Below are 24,108 nucleotides of genomic sequence, written 5' to 3'. Positions count from 1 at the left end.
TTGATTTCAGAAGGCAAGTACCCTTCCTGGGACAGACGAACATCGTCACGACATACTCCCCCTTCAGGCCCTTCGGCCAGCAGGGGATTTAAAAAAACCCAAAACCTTTTTGCCGAATTACATGAAATTCCTCCAAAAAATTCTAAGGGAAGTTGATTTCAGAAAGCAAGCACACCTTGATGAATTTGCCAAAGTTTGTTAATAATCAAGGGCATAACTCTGGTCAAATTTGCCCAAATTAAACAAAATTTCAATCTGCGTATAACTGTCATATAACAAAACCTTCTGCCAAGTTTGGTGAAATTCCTCCACAAATTGTGAGAGGAGTTGATTTCAGAAGAACGTACACCCTCATGAAATTGTCCAAGTTATTTAATCAAGGGTCAAAACCTCTGGGAAAATTTTCACAAACTAAATTAAATCGCAATCTGCGCATTACCGTCATATAACAAGGCCTTTTGCCAAGCTTCGAGAAATTCGTCCAAAAATTGTGAGAGGAGTTGATGTCAGAAGGCGAGCACACCTTCACGAAATTGTGAAAGTACAAGGGTGTTAATCAAGAGCTGTAACTCTGGTAAAATGTGACTGAATTTAACAAAATTACAATATGCGTATTCAGGGTTTCTGCAGGCTTGAACAAGTTCAATTTAAGACTTTTTAAGACCAGAACAGGTTAAATTTAAGACTTACGCCACACAAAAAAATAAAGAAAATTGGGAGAGCCTGAATTACTTTCAAAATAACAAAATTTATCATCATTCACCAATGAACTCATTACATCCCTAGGGTGCGCTCTTGCATTAATGAGGAACCAAGTTGCAGTGGAGCCAAAGACATCCCGCAAATCACTTGAGGATGAGGCGTTCGATTCCGTACGGTTTGTGTTGTAACGTTACAGTTCGCACGGAGTTAGCTGATACACTGTCTCGAGATGTGCTTGGACCTGACAACGGTGAACAAAATTGAGTGATGGCATGCGATTGTTGCAGACTTTTATGGGCAGCCTGGTGCTTCTCCGCTTTCGCATGCGATTCCGGTGCCTTTACACCCAGGGTGCCGAGTTTGAGTGTTCTTTTGCACAATGTGCAGTACGCCTCAAACGGATTGTTTGGTACACGTTTTAACCAGTCTACGAAATCATTGCGTTCAAGCCAGCAGTTGTTAAACTTGCATTTGCCCATTTTGCTACAAACCGTGACACTCTCCCTCGCTTCTTTTAGGCTCTACTGTCCAAATGCGCGCGTGCCATGCCCTGTGCATCACCATGCCAACCGGGCTAGACGCCGGATTCCACTGCGCCTCATTTGTAGTTTGCAGCGTAGCCTACTGATACTAAGTAGGCCTAGCCTATATGACTAATTATGAATATCACCAATGCATTTAACAAAAAAAAAAAAAAAAGCGAATGGGATAAATGGACGTAAGGATTTAAGACTTCACAGAATTACATTTAAGACCTACAATGCAAAATATGCTCGTATTTTAGACTTTTTAAAGGCGTCACGCAGTGGCGATAAAAGTCGCATTATTCTGCACCAGAATGCTTTCGAGATTCGAAATAAATTGACCGTCGATTTTTCAAAAGCTTCCCGCGGTTGTAATCGGTCCTTATTTGGTCATGCCCATCACTTGAAATTTTCCGCGTTCGCAGCGCCCCCTCTCGGTCAATGGAACAGCTGCGTGACGTCATACCAGTAACCACTCGGTGCAGTTGCAATGGCGGACACACCAGAAAATAGGAGCGATGCTGAGGAAATTAGCTTTGATTTTACCGATACAGAAGAAGAAAATGGCCCACAAGTAGAGATTCTGACAGCTGAATGTCCTGGTGGTATCCAGCCTTACAGATTTGAACCTGAGCGCTCATCTTCAGAAGAAAATGAGGACAGTTCTGACGACGACAGAAACGAAGACGAGAATGAAGAAGACCGGCGACTTGAAGACTTGTTTTGGTTGGTTTCTCTGACTAAATCACTACCGTATTTTCTGGACTATAAGCCGCTACTTTTTTCCTAGGTTTTGAACCATGCGGCTTATACAAAGGTGCGGCTATTCTGTGGATTTTTCTTCCACCGCTAGGGGCGCTCTAACCGGAAGTAGAATCAAAAATAAGATAGACGAAAAATCAATGCAAAGAAGAATTAGCAGATCTTTAGCAGATAGAACACGCACGACAAATTACTAACTGGTAATTATTTTCAAATCCAGCGAAGATGATTAAAGTGACTTGTGGTTTCAAACACAGGAGAAATGAAGGTAAATAAATACCGGTTATTTTCTCTTGGTTCTGTTCCGTTTTAATCAGCAAAGTTGCTGCCGTGTTAAAAGGCACTGTTCGGAAAGAATCTGTTCAGGTACATACATGTACATTTACAGTACAAAATCGTTCTGTACATGCAGTAAATATCTAATTTTTCAACATAGATATCTGCGGCTTATAGCCCGGTGCGGCTTGTATATCTTTTTTTTTTATTTTTTTTTAAAAATAGAGCGGATGCGGCTTATATACAGGTGCGCTCTATAGTCCAGAAAATACGGTACTTGTGTGTATTTTTAAAGACCATTTTCACTTGAATTAGAATGCTGTGTGATTAATCTATGATTATGTGTAATACTGATAGCTGTAGGGGGTGAAAGTATAGCTAGAAAGATTGAATTCTAGCAACTTGACAGCTTGCGATCTCGCGAAATGCAGTGGGCCTTCTGATACAGTAGACCCCTTGATATTCCAGTTTTCATCATTTTCCTTGAGGCGAGGATGAGACTGATGCTGACCATGGGCATGGCGAGCGTGGGGCAGAGCGTCTGCGTGCAGGTGACACGGCGTGGTGCTCGTGCGGAAAATGTAACGTGGAGTTGCTCACGAGTCCAGCAGAATGTATTTGCTGCAATGAGATAGGCGCCACCCGTGGACTTGCGAAATCGTCGCAAGAGGCAGAAACAGGTATTTCACACGTGCTATTCCCAACCTCAATGAGCCAACACAACTGGGCACATACATACGTCATGAGTGTTACGCAGAGAAAATGAACGTGCATTCTGATTGGATAAAATTAATATCATGGCGGGCTGTTCAAACTGCGGAAATAGTTTGCTCGAGCTACTTTCAAAGCACTATAACTTTCCAACCTTAGAACAAAAAATTTTGTAAGTCTTGAATAAGGTACGTTAATGTGTGTTTTGTTATATTTACTCTATATATTGCCCTCTGTTCCCCTTTAAATTAGGATTATCAAATTTTAGACTTAAGACTTTTTAAGACTCCCTGGTATTACTGACATACAATAATGCCTTTTGCCAAGTTTCGTGAAATTCGTCCAAAAATCGTGAGAGGAGTTGATTTCAGAAGGAAAACACACACTCAAAGTATAATTTTGTTAATCAAGGGCTGTAACTCCGGTAAAAATGTGACCCAATTTAACGAAATTACACTAAGTCGGTACTACACATATAACAATGCCTCTTGTCAAGTTTCGTGAAATTCCTCCAAAAATTGTTCGAGGAGTTGATTTCAGAATGTGAGCACCCTTTCTTGGATGGACAGACAGACATTGCGACGACATAATCCTCCTTCGGGCCTTTCGACCAGCAGGGGATAAAAAAACAACTTCTCGATCACGAGCGAGTCAAGGTGAGGAGAACTCTTGTACTGTGCAGAAGCCAACTTTGCTAATGCCTGAGGTGTTAAAAGGACCGGAATAGATAATTTTGAGACTGGATGATCAATCTCCACAAAATAACCTTTAACTTCACCCAGGAATGCACGTCACTCAGCGATATCAAGACATGTACACACAAACCAGTGCATGTTCACGATCACATTCACACACACCGCTCAGTAACAGGTAACACACACACTACCTTAACAAGTGCATACTCCAGTCTCTCCTCCACACTTCCATTTCTCCACTCGTCTGTCTGAATCACCTTCTTCCCTCCTTTAGCATGATTCTAAAACACAGGAGGTAAAGCTTGAAAACATTTCTACGATATAGGACTGTAGCTGGCAAGGTTAAAATCTCCGTGTATGTGTTTTCCTGAATACGTCAAATACATCCTGTACCTGAGCGTACAGAAGGAGCTTTTCTGTAGCGTCTGGGTCTCGGTTCCAGATGAGATTCTCGCACAGGACGAGCAGCTCTTTATCAATGTCGTCATACACAGGCAGAGAACCTGCATTCACAATCCCCATGTCCATCCCGTCCTGCAGGGGGCACAACAGGTAAGCGGACAAATTTCTGCTTCCAACTCTGAACTGCAGCAGTCTTATCCATGAAAATCCAGTACACGATAAAGACAGACCGACTTTATTATAGAATATACTTTTTATACTGTTACATTTATTACATCAACAATGCAAGTTATTTTGCTCAACTGTAATGAGGTTTAGTATTAAAAAAATTCAAGTTTAGTAGCTTTTAAAGAAAGCATTATTGGATGAGTATCAGCAGATCAAGGATTCAGTCTTAGTATTGTAAAAAAAAAAAGCGATACTGGTACAGTGGTGCTTGAAAGTTTGTGAACCCTTTAGGAATTTTCTATATTTCTGTATAAATGTGACCTAAAACAACATCAGATTTTCACACAAGTCCTAAAAGTAGATAAAGAGAACCCAGTTAAACAAATGAGAACAATATTATAATACTTGGTCATTTATTTATTGAGGAAAATGATCCAGTATTACATATCTGTGAGTGGCAAAAGTATGTGAACCTCTAGGATTAGCAGTTAATTTGAAGGTGAAATTAGAGTCAGGTGTTTTCAATCAATGGGATGACAATCAGGTGTGAGTGGGTACCCTGTTTTATTTAAAGAACAGGGATCTATCACAGTCTGATCTTCACAACACGTTTGTGGAAGTGTATCATGGCACAAACAAAGGAGATTTCTGAGGACCTCAGAAAAAGCGTTGATGCTCATCAGGCTGGAAAAGGTTACAAAACCATCTCTAAAGAGTTTGGACTCCACCAATCCACAGTCAGACAGATTGTGTACAAATGGAGGAAATTCAAGAGCATTGTTACCCTCCCCAGGAGTGGTCGACCAACAAGGATCACTCCAAGAGCAAGGCGTCTAAGTCAGCGAGGTCACAAAGGACCCCAAGGTAACTTCTAAGCAACTGAAGGCCTCTCTCACATTGGCTAATGTTCATGTTCATGAGTCCACCATCAGGAGAACACTGAACAACAATGGTGTGCATGGCAGGGCTGCAAGGAGAAAGCCACTGCTCTCCAAAAAGAACATTGCTGCTCATCTGCAGTTTGCTAAAGATCACATGGACAAGCCAGAAGGCTATTGGAAAAATATTTTGTGGATGGATGAGACCAAAATAGAACTTTTTGGTTTAAATGAGAAGCGTTATGTTTGGAGAAAGGAAAACACTGCATTCCAGCATAAGAACCTTATCCCATCTGTGAAACATGGTGGTGATAGTATCATGGTTTGGGCCTGTTTTGCTGCATCTGGGCCAGGACGGATTGCCATCATTGATGGAACAATGAATTCTGAATTATACCAGCAAATTCTAAAGGAAAATGTCAGGACATCTGTCCATGAACTGAATCTCAAGAGAAGGTGGGTCATGCAGCAAGACAACGACCCTAAGCACACAAGTCGTTCTACCAAAGAATGGTTAAAGAAGAATAAAGTGAATGTTTTGGAATGGCCAAGTCAAAGTCCTGACCTTAATCCAATGGAAATGTTGTGGAAGGACCTGAAGCGAGCAGTTCATGTGAGGAAACCCACCAACATCCCAGAGTTGAAGCTGCTCTGTATGGAGGAACGGGCTAAAATTCCTCCAAGCCGGTGTGCAGGACTGATCAACAGTTACCGCAAACGTTTAGTTGCAGTTATTGCTGCACAAGGGGGTCACACCAGATACTGAAAGCAAAGGTTCACATACTTTTGCCACTCACAGATATGTAATATTGGATCATTTTCCTCAATAAATAAATGACCAAGTATAATATTTTTGTCTCATTTGTTTAACTGGGTTCTCTTTATCTACTTTTAGGACTTATATGAAAACCTGTTGTTGTTTTAGGTCATATTTATGCAAAAATATAGAAAATTCTAAAGCATTCACAAACTTTCAAGCACCACTGTATTGTGCCATCTGGCAAACCTATCACAGTGTGCGAGTTAATGGTGTCCTTTCTGACAAGCTCCACTCATCCACTGGTTCACCTCAAGGATGTGTACTCCCCCCATATTCTTTACACAAACAATCGCAAGAGCAAGTTTGAAAACAGGCAAATAATAAAGTTTGCTGACGACTCCATTATAATTAGTCTGCTCAGGGTGGGGGAATTAGATAGTAGTAGTTTTGTTTCGTGTCACACCTCCAGATGAGCATCTCTAAGCCAGTTGTTAAAGGTGTTGCTTCCTTCATGTATAGTGGCATAGCCCCCTGGCGCTGCTGTTACGGGGCAGTGCAACACTTGGAGGTCAGTGTCTTGTCGGGATTCCTGACATTTAGGGCATACAGGGGACTTGATGTAGCCCCAACGATGCAAACTGGCAGCTGTTCTGGCATGTCCTGATCCAGGCCTGTTTGCTGGAGTCCACCATCTTCTAGTTTGTTTGAGGAAGCCAGGTAGTGGATTGGTGGGGGTCCTCTATTAGTTCCCCACCTCTGTGAACATTTTGGTTCCATTCCTCTCTCCAGGAAGTTTTGATGTTCAAGTTGTCGTTCTTAGTCTTCCAGAAGGGTTTTCTTGATTTTACTCTTGAGGTGGTCAGTGCTGCTTCTATTATATATTTGAGCGGTATGGCACTTCCTGTGTTTGAGAAGCACTGGTGTTTTTGAGTGATCTCTTCTCTGTGAAGATGTTTGTGGAGCAATGTTGCTCGTTGTTGGTAGCCATTCTACTGGTGTTGATTTCATGGCACCAGGTATGAGTCGCATGCTTTCGTTCAACTTGGTGTCAGTCTTTTTTGCATGGGTGTTACGTGCCCACACTGGGGCGCAATATATTCAGCTACACTATAGCATAAGGCTAGTGCTGATGTTCTAAGCACACTCGGGGATGTTCCCATGTTGTCCCTGCTAACTTCCTGATGAGGGAGTTTCTTTTTGCCACTTTCTGTGCGGTGTCTTTTGTACGTTAGGCCTCTGTCAAGGATCACTCCTAGATATTTAGGGTACTTCTCTAGTGGAAGTGGTTCGTTATTTAGTAACACCCGTAGTTTTTGATTTGCTTGGTGGTTGTTCAGGGGGAATTAGATCATGGTCCATTTGTGAAGGATATTGTAGCATGGTGCAAGGGATTGTTCGTTGAATTGAACGTGTCCAAAACTCAGGACGTGATGATTGATTTTAGGAAGTCAGCTCCTACTCCCAAGCCGACAGTGATGGAGGGAACTGAGGTGGAATTGGTTGCGAATTATAACTATCTGGGTACTGTGGTAGACAATAAGCTCTGCTTCCAGGCAAATGCAGAGGCTACAGTAGCTATCAGAAGGTTCAAAAACCATCTTTATTGTCTGGGAAAAATTAACTCAGAATGCGTGCACCAAAACGATGACTATTTTATAAAGCTTTCAGGGTTTTTTTCTAGAAAAATTTAGTATGAGGGCGCTCACCATGGCGAGGGGAATGGTGCCGGTTGTCCATCCCCCCTGCCGTGCGAAGCCTTTGAAAAATTGAGACTACAATGGGACATTCTGAGGCTATCTGAGAGGGAAATTGTAACAAATTGTCTGTCAGTCAAATTGAAAAAGAAAGAAGTAATCTTCTGCCCCGGACAGTCTTTGGCTTTCTTCCGTTTCGTGCCGCGGGATGACATCTTTAAATGCCCAAGTGTCAACAAAAACAACTCGCGAACTACTTCTGTCAAAAACTCCCGCGCCGGTGGGTGAAAGGTCATTCAATCTCGAGAAATCTCGCTCTCCAAGTCAGCTGACCTTGTATGTAACCCACATCAAATCTCGCAAGAGCAGCCGCGACAACAACTAAACAACATGGCGCCTCAGTCTGGAAAACGCCAATTCGGATTGTTTTTGCACCACCTGGCGGTGTATCTACTATGATTGGAATATTTCTGGAGTAATTATAATGTATTTGATGATCAGACACATTGTCACGTGGTGTTGCTGGGATGTTTTCATGGAGAAAAGATCGTTTTGAGAAAGATTGCATATTGTGCAGTAGCATACAAGTGCATGGCCTAAGTGTGACTTGGGGTTCAATCGGCATTTCGGTAAGAGGGCGCAGCGCCCCTGTTCCCCGGTTTAGACGAAAGCCTGACTTTTATTGCATCAGTCCTGTCCTGTCCTTCTCTGTTGTTGTATGGTTTGGTAACCTTAATCTTGCAGACAGGAATAAGCTTGGTCAGCTTACCAGAGTTGCCAGTAAGATCATTGGGTTGAATCAAGCTCAGCTCTCTGACCTTTGACAGTCATATCCTCAAGAAGGCTCTGGCCATATTGGACCACACTGACCATCCCCTCTTTAGGAGTTTGAGCTTCTACCTTCAGGGAGGAGATGGAGTTCCCAGCCACAGGACAAAAAGATTCAAACTTTCCTTTGTCTGCACTAAAATTAGCGTGCTAGATTTGCACAAATGAAGTCACTGCTGCACCTTACAGTTCTGCACACTGGACTTTTCGCTTATCTTGGCCTCTCTCCATGTCGTGATCTTGCATGTTCTCCCCATGTCTGCGTGGGTTTCCTCCGGGTGCTCCAGTTTCCCCCCACAGTCCAAAAGACATGCAGGTTAGGTTAACTGGTGACTCTAAATTGACCGTAGGTGTGAATGTGAGTGTGAATGGTTGTCTGTATCTATGCGTCAGCCCTGTGATGACCTGGCGACTTGTCCAGGGTGTACCCCGCCTTTCGCCCGTAGTCAGCTGGGAGAGGCTCCAGCTCGCCTGCGACCCTGTAGAACAGGATAAAGCGGCTAAAGATAATGAGATACTGAGATGGGGAACAGAGCCAGTTGCTTGTTAGCTTTTCAACTCTGTAAAGCTCAGGACCTAAAGCTGTAGGTCCCAAGATTCTACCGCTCCTTAAAAATAGGATCTCTTCCAAAGGAAATAGCTGATGCCTTTGCATCATTCTATAAAAATGAATCTGTACAAAGAGCCCAAATCAAAACACATACATGATCACTCTGAGGTCTATTTAAAAAAAAAAACCCTCTCTCCAGGGATGGACAGAGTCCTAGAGCTCTATAAAGGTTTCATAGATGATTTCGTACCAACATGAACTAAAGATTTTAAATATGCCGTCTCCAAAGGTCACCCACCAATTACATGGTGAAAAGGTCGTTACATCAGTGGTCTACAAAGAAGGTAAGACTCGATATTCTCTTCGTGGTAATGACCCATTATTTGGCTAGGTCATGACCAAACATTATTGCCCAAGACTCTGGCAAAACACAGATCATACAGGCTTCATCTCCAACAGACAAGATGCTAATAACATCAGGAGAACGCTAAACATTATAACATAGCAAGAAAATAGGAAAAACTGTGCTGATCAGTTTTGATGCACGGAAAAAGTATTCAATACCGTGAATTAACAGTTTTCTTTTTTTCATAAAAAACACTGGCTGCTTGTCACCTCAGATCAGTGCTGAAGGGGCGGTGACTTTGGACGGTCCAAAATGATCACAATATTGGCAACACGTACAAAATGAAATTAAAACATATTTAGAACTACCCTTAGAACCATCTTAACCATAAGCACTATTTTTCTTTTTGTTTAGTTATAAAGACAACAATCAGATTAGTGGCAAGTGACAAACCCTGGTAAGATCATATGGTTTATGAGAAGAGGGGCGGCACCTTTATGGCGTGATATAGGAACACTCCATGCATGGCCTCCCTGATGGCCTCCATGCCCCGAAAAGAGAAGGACAAATTGGACAGGCCACCACTGACCCGGGCTCCAGGCAATGTTTCCTAGAGAGAGAGAGAGAGAGAGAGAGAGAGAGAGATATCTTATCCTGAGGCCAAATATTCACATCATTAAAGGAACAGTCCACCGTACTTCCATAATGAAATATGCTCTTATCTGAATTGAGACGAGCTGCTCCGTACCTCTCCGAGCTTTGCGCGACCTCCCAGTCAGTCAGACGCGCTGTCACTCCTGTTAGCAATGTAGCTAGGCTCAGCATGGCCAATGGTATTTTTTGGGGCTGTAGTTAGATGCGACCAAACTCTTCCGCGTTTTTCCTGTTTACATAGGTTTATATGACCAGTGATATGAAACAAGTTCAGTTACACAAATTGAAACGTAGCGATTTTCTATGCTATGGAAAGTCCGCACTATAATGACAGGCGTACTAACACCTTCTGCGCGCTTCGGCAGCGCATTGATATCTGAGCTCCGTATCAATGCACTGCCGAAGTGCGCAGAAGGTGTTAGTACGCCTGTCATTACAGTGCGGACTTTCCATAGCATAGAAAATCGCTACGTTTCAATTTGTGTAACTGAACTTGTTTCGTGTCACTGGTCGTATAAACCTATGTAAACAGGAAAAACACGGAAGAGTTTGGTCGCATCCAACTACAGCCCCAAAAAATACCATTGGCCATACTGAGCCTAGCTACATTGCTAACAGGAGTGACAGCGCGTCTGACTGCGTCTGACTGACTGGGAGGTCGCGCAAAGCTCGGAGAGGTACGGAGCAGCTTGTCTCAATTCAGATAAGAGCATATTTCATTATGGAAGTACGGTGGACTGTTCCTTTAAAACTTAAATCTTTCATTAAGAGTAGACCTCATGAATTTTTTTTTAATAAAATCTTTCACACCAAGTAACAAGGCTAATGCAGCTAACAACAAGATAAAAACTGTCAAACAACCACGATGATCGACTACATTTGAAGTAAAGAGCACATGTCGTCAAGTCGAATACTATCCATATCGTCACTGTTCTACCTTTATAATCCGTGTGGCTTTGATGAAGTTGATAGCGTATGTGTTGTGTTCCTCCATCCCGGTGCCGATGGTAAGGATATTGGGGTCGAAGATGATGTCGTTGGGGTTAAAGCCCACCTTTTCGGTTAGGAGTTTATAGGCTCTTGTACAGATCTGGACCTTCTGATCAATTTCAGTAGCCTGAAGAAAAACACCCCACAAACATATCTTTATGAGCCAACCAAGAGCAAGACAACTACATACTGTAACACTTCCCGCCCAAATAAAATAAATAAATAAATAAGTGGTCACCGTTTGGATTTAAATAAGAGCCTTTGATTGGCTAATTACTGCAGCGATTAAAATGCTTCAGCTGGCAACAATTCTTTAACCCGAACTGATGCAGTGAGTAGCTTCTCATTTCTAAAACACGTTGGAAGGTGCATCCTGTGCTTATGGAGAAGTTGCTGGGTTTCAGAAGGTCAAAATTATTGGCCTTCATCAAGCAAACTAAGGAGATTGCTGAAATGACTGGAATTGAATTAAGAACTGTCCAACGCATTATTAAACCTGGAAGGATAAAGACGAACTGTCAACTTCATGGAAGAAATGTGGTTTTTGGCAGGGGGGGACTTGACTGATCAGAGATCACTGGAACATTTGATGTCGAACCATTTTAAAGGACAAAAAAAAAAAAAAGACAGCGGGTTGCACAACTATATTTCATAGTGAAAGTAAGATCACTTCCACACACAATGCGACGAGAAATCACCACCACCACCACCACCACTGGGACCCAACAGCTGTGTGTCCATAAGAAAACCACTTGTTAGTGAGACTAATCAGAAGAAAAGGCTTCGATTTCCTAGGGAGCATAAAGACTGGACTCTGGAGCAATGGAAAAAGGTCATGTGGTCTGATGAGTCCAGATTGACCCTATTCCAGAGTGATGGGCGTGTCGGGGTAAGAAAGGAAGCTCATGAAGCGATGAACTCATCATCCATCGTGGCCACTGTACAAGCCTCTGGAGGCAGGGTTATGATCTGGGGTTGCTTCAGCTGCTCAGGTTGAGGTTCAGCAACGTTATTGGGCAATAAAATCAAGTCAGCTGACGACCTGAATGACCAGGTTATCGCCACAATGGATTTTTTTTCCTTCCCTGATGGCCCGGGCATAAAATTAGGGCTCAAATTGTGAAAGAGTGGTTCAGGGAGCACGAGGAATCATTTTTCACACATGAACTGGCCACTTCAGTTGTTATTGATCATTACTGAGAACTTTTAAATGACTAGTTTATTATAATTACCAGAAGGTTGAATTTCCCCACCGAACAATTTCTCCATTGTCTGCACAGTGTTTTGCTCAGACTTTACTTGGGCAGGCAGCTCAAGAATATTAACGTCCATCCAAAGTGTATTTGTCGACCCGTTTTTCCAAACAAGTCTGAAGAACAAATTGTTCAGTGAGCAATAAACAAAACAGAATGTCCCGCATCACTAAAAGGAACCGTGTTCCGCCAGAATGATTGGCCAAACAGCCAACCCCATTAACGCACAGCTTTCATGCTGTAGACATATGTACGTTACCATGACAACATAGAACATTTGAGTCCAGTCAGCTCGATTCTTTGTAATAGCACTCTTTGAGCTTATTTAACTTATTATTAAAAGAACATTAACAGTCTGTACATTTGATTTTCGTGTCCGTAACAGAAATTAACAGGCTGGTATTTGGGCCCTTTGGCAGACTATGTAAAGCCAACAGTCACAAACTTGGGTTTTAAGATGGACAGTGATTTTAAATTAGATCGGCAAATTAGTTCCGTAGTGAAGTCTAGTTTCTTTCAAATTAGGCAGCTGGCAAAGGTGAAGCCTTTCCTTGCGCAAACACACTTTGAGACAGTAATCCACGCCGTCATAACATCTCGGCTGGATTACTGTAATGCACTTTATTTTGGAATTAGCCAGTCCTCCCTCGCACGTCTCCAGCTGGTGCAAAATGCAGCCGCTCGCCTCCTAACTGGAGCATGTAAGAGGGAGCACATAACTCCCATCCTGGCCTCCCTCCACTGCCTGCCTGTGCACTTTAGAGTCCATTTTAATATTCTTTTATTTGTTTTTAAATGGTCTCGCCCCACCTTACCTCTCTGAGCTCCTTCAACCCTACGCTCCTGCTCGGTGCCTCAGGTCAGCTGACTTGCTGCTCCTGGAGGTACCGAGGTCCAAACGGAAGCTCAGAGGGGACAGACCTTTCTCCATTGCTGCTCCAAAATTATGGAACGAGCTACCATTGCACATTAGGCAAGCTTCCTCACTGTCCATTTTTAAAACTAGTCTTAAAACTCATTTTTACTCCTTGGCTTTTAACTCCGCATGAGACTCTGCTCTTGTTTTAGTGCTTTTATGGTTTGCTTTTTATTGACTGTTTTATTGTTTCTAATTGCTTTTAAAAACAATGAAACAACTGTTTGACTGTCTGTTTTTATTTATTTCATTGCTTTTAATTGTTTTATGTCTTATGTACAGCACCTTGTTTTCAACTATGGTTGTTTTAAAGTGCTATATAAATAAAGTTGAGTTGTTTTTGTGTGATTTTTTTTTCCTTCTTTGCAAGCCAAAGAAACAAAAACAAAACAAAAACCCATAAACAAAATACTCTGTTTTTCTGAAGCCTGTGGTTTTCACTGATGGATAATACACGTGATTTACTGAGTAGATTCTGAGACAGGGAAGGAGCACGCTTGGAGTTTGTCCATGTAACTGTACTTTGTGCATTCGTTATGTGCTTTTCTGGAGTTTTGAATTTCATACATTTAAGTGAAACTATTGAACATTCTCATCTCATCTCATTATCTCTAGCCGCTTTATCCTGTTCTACAGGGTCGCAGGCAAGCTGGAGCCTATCCCAGCTGACTACAGGCGAAAGGCGGGGTACACCCTGGACAAGTCGCCAGGTCATCACAGGGCTGACACATAGACACAGACAACCATTCACACTCACATTCACACCTACGCTCAATTTAGAGTCACCAGTTAACCTAACCTGCATGTCTTTGGACTGTGGGGGAAACCGGAGCACCCGGAGGAAACCCACGCGGACACGGGGAGAACATGCAAACTCCGCACAGAAAGGCCCTCGCCGGCCACGGGGCTCGAACCCGGACCTTCTTGCTGTGAGGCGACAGCGCTAACCACTACACCACCGTGCCGCGCCTATTGAACATTCTATCAAACAAATTTCTTATTGCCCATCAACGATATAAAACAATAGTTTAATGGCCCAAACCATTTTTTTTTTTTAATACAAACTTTGGTACAGGTATTTATTTGATGACGTCTACATTATGAACTCGGGTTTTTAAAAATAAATAAATAAAAACCCACACAACAAAAACCCCACACTTCAATTTCCAGACGTTAGTTTTCCAGCATAAAATTAAATATTACAGAAAAATGTTTGTGTCTAAAGAAAGCAGCATATAACCTACATAAGAGCGCACTTTTCAGATTAAAAGAGAAACTTTAACGAAGGCTGCTGGGTTTTGGTGTAAAATGAAGAAGTGAGGGCGGCACGGTGGTGTAGTGGTTAGCGCCGTCGCCTCACAGCAAGAAGGTCCGGGTTTGAGCCCCGTGGCCGGCGAAGGCCTTTCTGTGCGGAGTTTGCATGTTCTCCCCGTGGGTTTCCTCCGGGTGCTCCGGTTTCCCCCACAGTCCAAAGACATGCAGGTTAGGTTAACTGGTGACTCTAAATTGAGCGTAGGTGTGAATGTGAATGGTTGTCTGTGTCTATGTGTCAGCCCTGTGATGACCTGGCGACTTGTCCAGGGTGTACCCCGCCTTTCGCCCATAGTCAGCTGGGATAGGCTCCAGCTTGCCTGCGACCTTGTAGAACAGGATAAAGCGGCTAGAGATAATGAGATGAGATGAAGAAGTGAGTGTGACAGTCAAAGTGTCCAGAAGAACTGCGGCTGGTTCTGCAAGATGCTCAGTAAAACCTACAGATCATTTCCGCATAAAACTGCACACACTGGACCTCAGACTACTATTTTTTTTTTTAAAGCAAAGGGTCATCTCACACCAAATATGGACTTTCATTGATTCCTGTTTCTACTCTTTCTAGTATTTTTCCATCTTCTCTAAAGCATTTCTTTGCACGTGCCTAAGACATCAACCTGACCTGTCCTTTTTCATCGAAGGCCATAATGACGACGGCGGCACCGTAGCGATGCACTAGTCTGGCGTGTTGGAGGAAGGCCTCTTCTCCCTCCTTCAGGCTGATGCTGTTGACGATGCACTTGCCCTGGCAGCACTTCAGACCTGCCTCGATTACGGCAAAATTAGACGAGTCGATACACAGCGGCACCTACACACCAACACAAAGATTACACACTCGGGATTAAATTGAGATTTTAACTTGGACAATATTTTCATTTAAAAATAAATAAATAAATAAAATACACACGTGTGTGTGTGTGTGTACACACACTTTTTTAATGACTCTCATTGTCTTCTAAAGGTGTCTTGCAGTTGGGAAAAACAGTATTGAGGGGGAAAAACAAAGTTCTAAAATACCATTCAGAATAAGATACATAAAAATCTCCCATAAATGATTGTTTCACTATTTCCTTTTGCTATTTTTTTTATTTCTCTCTCTATTTATTCATTTCCATTATCTACTGGCTTATAATGTTTCTCTCTTCCGTTATAATTCTCTCTCAACTTATTCCTCCCCATTATCCTTATCATTAAAGTTTAATTAAAATGAATATTTACTATAATTACGTATAGCCATTTTATTTTACAAGAAAAAAACCCCCACACTATTACAGTTGCCCACTTCTCTCTACAAGTTTCTAAATCATTCTAAAGAGCAGGCAATTACTTTGGCAATGTCAGGCTCGGAGGCAACGAGGTTGCAGAAGCGCGTCATGGCAACAGGTCCCTCCAGCATCCCTTCATCCATGTTGATATCCAGCACCTGAGCACCCATTTCCACTTGTGTTTTAGCGATACTCAATGCCTCCTACAGATTAACACACACACACACACACACACACACACACAAATACTGACAAATGCAACAATAACATACTTGAGTAAAATAATATACTTCATAAATTAGTAAAATTTCATATCAGGAATAGGCTATGCAAATACAGAGTTTAAATATTACTTAAAAAAAAAACCAAAAAAACCACCCATACCTCATGGTAATGAACGGCCATCCGTTTCATCTTTTCCGAGTGTCTAGATCAGTGGTTCTTAACTGGAACAGTCTTGGGACCCACAATTTTCCATGGTCATTAGGTCGTGACCCAATTTTTTTTAGCGTTCAAGTCAATTTAATGTAATTCTCAAAATATAACCATAATATGTAATAATAACTATTATTATTATAATAATACCTGTGTTTGCATCTGCATGGCCATTATATGCTGTATGTCTGATCAATAAACATAGGCAAAACGACGGCTTCATGCTCTCATGTGCAAGTGTCTCACCACATACCACACAGATGGGTTTCTGTACCATTTTGTCCTCAACACAACTAAATCCATATTTCAAATATTCGGGGTCGTACCGTTGTTTCAACATGTTGTTCACCACTCAAATGACTAGCACGCATGTTATGTCGCATAAACATTCTGCGTCTATGGCAACAGATGACACGGAGCTGGAATCGTCTATCAAAATAAGAGTTGCAAATTGTCGCAGAAAAAAGTTGCACTTTTTTTTAGTGAATCAATGAATTAGCTTTTTTTTTTACACCACAGCTCCGCGACCCACCCAGGACCCCTCCGCGACCCACTTTTGGGTCGCGACCCACCAGTTAAGAAACACTGCTCTAGATCATCTATAGATTTTTTTTTTTTGGTAGTTTTATGAGTCAGCATGCATCATCTGGTCTCCAAGAACTTAGAAATTTAAAGCCCAACCCTACATCCCAAAAAATTCTAGCCTACACCATTCTTTACTAATAAGCCCAAAAGGTTATTATTTAAATAATATTGGCTGGCGTTGAGTGGTACATCAGATATATAGGCTGCAGGTCAATAAGTCCATTTTACAACTGCTTCATTCAATCCACCCTCACCTTTGGCATCTTGGCATGGTTTGGCTCCCTGAGTGAGTTGAACAAGGCCCCCTTCAATAGAATCATCAACATGTGTGCAACCTCAGACCACCCTTTCAGCCAAATTTGAGAAACAAGCCATCAGGAAAAGTAAATTAATTGCAACTGACCCCACTTACAATTTGGAACAACCGCTTTGTTCTCTTACCCTCTGGGAGGAGACCTGAAGCGAGCAGTTCATGTCAGGAAACCCACCAACATCCCAGAGTTGAAGCTGTTCTGTACGGAGGAACGGGCTAAAATTCCTCCAAGCCGGTGTGCAGGACTGATCAACAGTTACCACAAACGTTTAGTTGCAATTATTGCTGTACAAGGGGGTCACACCAGATACTGAAAGCAAAGGTTCACATACTTTTGCCACTCACAGATTTGTAATATTGGATCATTTTCCTCAATAAATAAATGACCAAGTATAATATTTTTGTCTCATTTGTTTAACTGGGTTCTCTTTATCTACTTTTAGGACTTGTGTGAAAATCTGATGATGTTTTTGGTCATATTTATGCAGAAATATAGAAACTTCTAAAGGGTTCACAAACTTTCAAGCACCACTGTATGTATCCATGTTTGCCTAACCACAAATGAAGTTCCCTCATGGGAAAATAAAGTTCTCTTGAATCTTGAATATTCCATTCAGCTAGCATGATACTGAACGAATTGAAGACGAGTAGCTGAATGGAATATATCTGATGTACCATGAAAAAAAGCCAGCCAATATTATTATACGTACACGTTCCTTTCGGGTGTTCAACACGTCTTTCTCTTAAAATCTTCCGTATTTAACGAAGCAAACCTGACGGCCATGTTTGCTTACAAATTGTCACAGTCGCTCCCTTACTAGCGTGGAAGTTTTACGTCTCCGACGTGTGACGTCATGTTGTCTTGACAGCCATGCAATATCATAAACCAGATTCAAGGCTCGTTCTCCATTGGGTAGAGTGATGTAATACACGTAGGATAAGCGATACGCTAACAATATTGCATGCTATCAAACCAAAATGAATGAAACCTGCTAGAAAGGAATAGAACACGTGTTTTTATTCCATTGAAAAAAAGTGTCCTGGATGTAGAATTGCTGTTTTTCTTCTTTTTACAAGGATCCTCGCAGTGTCCGTTTAGCATCATGGACGGTAAATTAAGTCTGTGCAGTTGCATAGTGCCATTATCTATTACAAGAAAACATCATGCAAAGAGCTAATCTTGTGGTAAAGGACTTGCACTTTTGGACTTCTTGTGTAGTCTTGATTCCTGAACTTGCTGCTCACTCGTTACTATGACCAAAGTCTGAACTCTTCATACACTGTTCGGGAGTTCAGAAGCTGAAACAAATAGGTGGTTTATGGTAAAGGTGAGGTGTTGTACCCCTTTCCTACAAATTGACCCAGTTCCCTGAGGTCTTAATGAAATGTCTGACATGCTTTGGTCAAAATACTACAGAAGCCGCGAGAGGCCCTTCATATAATCTTTTTTTTTAATTCACCTTGTTATCCTGAGACAACGACATAATTAATTCAGGATCTCGAGAAAACAAAATTATTTCATGATCTCGAGAAAACAAAATTATTTCATGATCTCGAGAAAACAGAATTATTTCATGATCGAGAAAACAAAATTATTTCATGATCGAGAAAACAAAATTATTTCATGATCGAGAAAACAAAATTTCATGATCTCGAGAAAACAAAATTATTTCATGATCTCGAGAAAACAATTTCATGATCGAGAAAACAAAATTATTTCATGATCTCGAGAAAACAGAATTATTTCATTATCTCGAGAAAACAAAATTATTTCATGATCTCAAGAAAACAAAATTATTTCATGATCTCAGCTGGATCACTGTATCTCCATCGGTAGAGACGAAGCCGGGCCAGTCTTCTGCAGAGGTGCCGCGGACTAATTTTGAAATGATCCCTTATTAAAAGACTTAATGCAATCTGTCCCTGTGTCAACCCCTGATCAAAATATTGCCTTATTAGGTGATCGATTATTCCAGACATTCTAATGACCAAAGTTGCGTCTATACAGAATGAGAAATAGCCCCAAAGTCAGCATATCACAAGTCTCTTGGCGCGCCTGAATGAACCATTTCTCAGCTGTTTACTCGAGATCATGAAATAATTGTTTTGTTTTCTCGAGATCTCGAAATAACGGTTTTGTTTTCTCGAGATCTCGAATTAGTTGTGTTGTTTTCTCGAGATCCTGAATTAATTATGTCGTTATCTAGGGATAACAAGGTGAATTAAAAAAAAAGGATTATATGAAGGGCCTCTCGCGGCTTCCGTAAAATACCACAAGGATAAACTACCACAACTCCTTCTCACGTGGTCTCGACAGCCCTGTTCAAAATGGCTGATTAAAAGGAACAGGCTGTTCCTCAAATCATAAATGAGCCACTGCTCACCCAACAACCCGTCTTTCACAAGCCAAGTCGCACTTTCTTTGTGAATGTTCATTTGCAAAGGGCAGTTCTCAAACCATGAGTGGAGCTGCACATATGAGGGGTGGGATTATTCTAACGAACTCCACTCGGGACATAGAAAGTGGAGCCAAATCTGAACGGCTTGTTGAAGTAGGGGAGAGTGGGGAGGAGTGAGCCATGGGGAGAAGTGAACCACTTAAAATTTTTCTAAATTTAGCCAGGGTTTATCCCAGTTAACTTGTCATATGAAGTCACCAGGGAATTCCCCTGACTTCAACCCACAGTGGATGGAAGCCTGGCACCCTGCTCACAATAGGAGAACAAAAGTCTAAAATTCAAGGTAGTAAGTAAATATTTCACTTAACATGTTTTTTATCCTATTGTCTAATAAACCAAGATAACAATCACATTGTTGTTGTTTATTAGGCATGTACTATGGTATTGTGTGATGACATAACCTGGGCCACATCCTTCCGTTCAAATGTAGGTCGACATCAGAAGCAATGGCGGGTCGTTTTGGGAGGAGTGAGCCACACAGTGCATGGGAGGAGTGAGCCTAGGCTCACTCCTCCCTTCAGTGGCCCACTCCTCCCTTAACTAATCTTGTGTCATGGCGATACATTACCGTACTAATACTTTTACATGTAATTAAGGTATGGGGCTATAATCCACAGATTACCAATAATCCTACCAACCAGTCGTTGGCATCAAACGTACTTTAGACCAGTTCATGTTTGATGTGGTCTTTTAACACGTTCATTTTTGTATGCTGGGATGGCATACGAGGTACCTATACTTCTGTTGTAGGCTTTAAGAAGCCTTGAGTTCCAATTTCAGGTTAGTTGGTTATTTGGCTAAGCGTGCCCATTACTAGTATCTCATTTCAGATTATTTTGGTGTTTCGGCTAAAGACAGGCCTCAGGTTTAATTATGTTTTATAGACTGTAATGCTGCTGTGCAAACACGTGTTCCTACAAAAAAAAAAAAACACTTATAATAGCTGGACTTTTTTTGTTAAGATTTTAGATTTTTTTGATATCTTTACTGTTTTCTGATTTTTTAATACGTTTCATTTGTTACAGTTCAAATAAAAGTTTGTATTTCATGACAAATGTCATTTGTTCATGATTTCAAGCCAGTGGTCCAGTCCTCCCCATGGGGTGGTTCACACCTCCGATAGATCGGGGAGGAGTGAGCCATAAAATTAACAGGCTTTTTCTCCCATCTGTAGAACTGATGGTTGCACGATTAGTTGTACAACTTGGTTCGTGTTGCAACTACTCTGAATACCTTTCATTTGCATAGGGTCATTTTAACTTCAGCCTTTAACTTTAACTTATTTTGGCTAGGGGTCCAAAAATAAAAAAAAGCAGCTCACTCCTCCCCACTCTCCCCTACATGCTTTCTGAGCGCAAAAGAAACTGACTGTGTGTCTTATTTCAGAGTCTGCGGGTTGGTTGGTACTCCAGACCAGGCCCGGCGCCAGGAACAGTTTACTAAGGGGGGGAATTAGAAATCGCAAGGGGGCAAATATTTTTCATATAGTGTGTAGTAGTGATGGCGGTCTGACAACGTGTTTCAAACAATTAACTGCGCCAACCACAAAACCACCACGGCCCCGAAGGTTGCTTTAGTCTGGGAAAATCATGTGACATATTACCAGGGCAGTTGCGCTTTTTTCAACACCCGTGCCCACCTGTTAATCCTCCCCTCCAATTTTCTCACAGACACGCGTTACAACCGGAAAGATGCCAAACATAAAACACCACACACAAACCTACAGGCAAGTCCTTTACATTTAAAATACATACAAATAGCTCCGCGGCATGAAAACAAAACGTCAATGCAAGTCTAAGGTACTTGGCTCGGCGGCCAAAATCATAATTTAAAAAAAATCAACAGACCCCGCGGCTGCACCAGTAATAGCCTTCCTGACTCGCACCGAGTCAACGCTAACCACTTAATCCGCGATCCCAGTTTAGGCGTGTAGGGGACTAAACACTCTGAAGTGATGAATTTCACCCCCGCTGCATGGGGGATGACGTCAACGACACATATTCTTACGCTATTTGCGCACAAAGCGGACCATATATGAACACATACACCAACATAAACGGAGATAAACTTAGCCTACAAAGAAAGAAAATGGATTCACAATATTGTGATTGAATTCGTTTAATTCGGTGGGGGAAAGACTACTCCCGTAAACTGACAGGATATTGCAGAGACAGTGCACTTGTAAGTGTAGACTACATGTAAAACCCCCGCCCGCCCGCATGACCCCTCCCCTTGTCCTTATCACAGGTCTGTGTGTGCGCGGCTGTGTCAGCATTTCACACATACACCCACAATAACTAGTCCCCAGTAGTTAGGATACATATGTCTAAAACAGGTGATTTATGTGAAATGTATTTTTGTGCAATGCGCAACCACTTAATATTTCGTATTTGAAAATGCAAATTATTAATACGTCTATAATACATTATATTTTCATAAGAAAACAATTAAGTGATCTGAGTCTCCGTTGAGGGGGCGGGGATGTAGCTACGAGGGGGTGACGCCCCCTTTCGCCCCCCCACGGCGCCGGGCCTGCTCCAGACACCCAAATATGTGCGCACAAGCCAGTTTTTCATAATATGTCCCCTTTAATGCACTGGGATGTCGATGATATTACAAGTCTGATCATTTCACAGGCTTCATTAAACAATACCTCATAATTCCCAGCCATGATGAGTTTGGCGAACTTGCGTGATCCGGCCACGTTGCAGCGCTCGCCAATGTTGACAAAATTGGTATACGGCCCGATCCGAAATGGCTCCAGACCTGACAACAATGTTAAAATCAACATGTTCAGCACATTATGTAAAACATACAAAAATAAAAAGGTCAGCATTAAAACAGTCTGAAATGTGGTTTACTGCCGACATTCTGTTCCTCTATCACACCCTTGAAAACTATAAAAACCTGTTTCTGGTTTGGGAATGAAGCTAGGGCAGAGACTGAAATTTAAGTCGGCTGTGCTACATTAAGAGAGACAAAACTTGGCCTTCAAATGCCTACAACAGCCCAAAGTCCAAAAAGATTCAAACCCATGGTTCGCAAGGGGAAGAGGAGAGGGAAGAGAAAAAAAACCCTTTGAGAACACGGACACCTACAGCATAGAATCTGTTGTGAAGATAATGGTTTGTTGATCCATTTCAAAAATTTGTGCAGCCTATTAAAGGAGAACCGAAGTCATTTTTAAATTTGCTTTATTTCTTAATTAACGTGTTATTCAATTACGTTTTCGGTTTTAGTAACCTTATATCGTGACTCATATTGGCAACTAATTGCAATTAAATATTATACTTATCGGCCTATTCGGTTTTTAGCCGTGTTGAATTTAGTTCGTTTGGTCCACGGCAGGCGTCGCTTATCCGCGCGATCTTCACGAGACTTGTGCGAGACTTTAGTACGATTCACACGGGATAAGTATTACCTATGGACCTCTGGTAATTCGCAATTACCCCCGCACCTCTGTGTTATTGTGTGGCGCATTCGGACGGGATAAGCAAAAGTCTGTAATTCACTGAGTTTACAGACATTGTGACCGGATGTGTCGTAAGTTCACAGCATCCTGTTTCGTCTTGTAGACAGTAGAGATGGGATTTATGGCTTTTTGATGGGATCCGCATCTTTGTGATCCGTTCTTTGAAAAGAGCCGTTCAAAAGACTGGCTCATTTTAAATATTTATTCAGTTTTAAGAAGACAGTGTCTAAAGAAGCCAGATCCCTCTGCGTAGACAGTGACATCAATATTTCTGGACATACCTTTTATATAAAGCAACCTAGACTTACATTACTGTAACCCCTAAACGCTCATAAATAACCATTAAAAAACAATGAGGGCTTCAATGAATGTCCATGCAGAACGGCTTTTCTGTAAAAAAAAAAAAAAGAACCCACTCAAGAACATAGTTATCAAGAACGCAAGAATATTTCATAGAAAAACACTTGTTTTACAAAAATATTTAAGTCTGAGATACAAAATAGATACAACTACAATAAATATAACACAAGAACTAGTTATCACACAAGAACATTTTAATAGAAAAAAAAACCCCTTTCTATATTAAAAATATTGAAATTGTAACAAAATAGATACAACTAAACAGTCAGATAAATAGATAAAGTTATAACAAGAACACAAGATTATTTTAATAGGAAAAAACAAACTATTAATGCAAAAAGTATATTATTAGAAAAATAGATACAACTAGACAAACAGATAAATAAATAAAATACACGAAAATAGAACAAACAAAATGACGATAGAATAAATTAAATGAACGTCCGTGCAAAGTAGTTTTCCCACAATATTATCATTAATATATCACGCAACAGCATTATAAACTATATACAAAACAACTTGAACTATTAGGCAAACAGGTAAAACTTGAATAAATAAAAGGCAAATGCTGTTTAGCCTACTTCTTGTCCTTGGGCAAAAGCTTTTTCATCTGAAACACAGTACAGAAAAAGAACGACAGAAAGAACGGCTCCCCCAGCTCGAGACTCGGTTCTCATCGTTCATGCCTAGGAGCCGTTCAAAAGAATCGGTTCGTTCGCGAACGTCACAACACTAGTAGACAGGAGTTCAAAATGCTTATCTGGTTCAAATACGGGATAGGCCTACTATCACTTGGCCC

The 24,108-nt window shown here is 41.4% G+C and overlaps 1 protein-coding gene across 1 annotated transcript in view; it reads right to left on the bottom strand.

Moving 5' to 3' along the window:
• The window catches only part of mtr (5-methyltetrahydrofolate-homocysteine methyltransferase), a 92,667-nt gene that overhangs the window by 43,816 nt on the left and 24,743 nt on the right, over positions 1 to 24,108 (bottom strand). The window contains exons 13-19 of the mRNA XM_060940299.1: positions 22,131 to 22,243; positions 15,748 to 15,888; positions 15,043 to 15,228; positions 10,888 to 11,067; positions 9,790 to 9,906; positions 4,064 to 4,204; positions 3,862 to 3,951 (exon numbers count right to left, since the gene is read on the bottom strand). Coding sequence (XP_060796282.1) covers positions 3,862 to 3,951; positions 4,064 to 4,204; positions 9,790 to 9,906; positions 10,888 to 11,067; positions 15,043 to 15,228; positions 15,748 to 15,888; positions 22,131 to 22,243 — 968 coding nt within the window. The remainder of the gene's footprint in view (positions 1 to 3,861; positions 3,952 to 4,063; positions 4,205 to 9,789; positions 9,907 to 10,887; positions 11,068 to 15,042; positions 15,229 to 15,747; positions 15,889 to 22,130; positions 22,244 to 24,108) is intronic.

This window comes from Neoarius graeffei, chromosome 14 (genome assembly GCF_027579695.1).
Source record: "Neoarius graeffei isolate fNeoGra1 chromosome 14, fNeoGra1.pri, whole genome shotgun sequence".
Classification (NCBI taxonomy): domain Eukaryota; kingdom Metazoa; phylum Chordata; class Actinopteri; order Siluriformes; family Ariidae; genus Neoarius; species Neoarius graeffei.
Note: the sequence above shows the minus strand (reverse complement) of the source record. Positions and strands in the feature narration are given on the sequence as shown.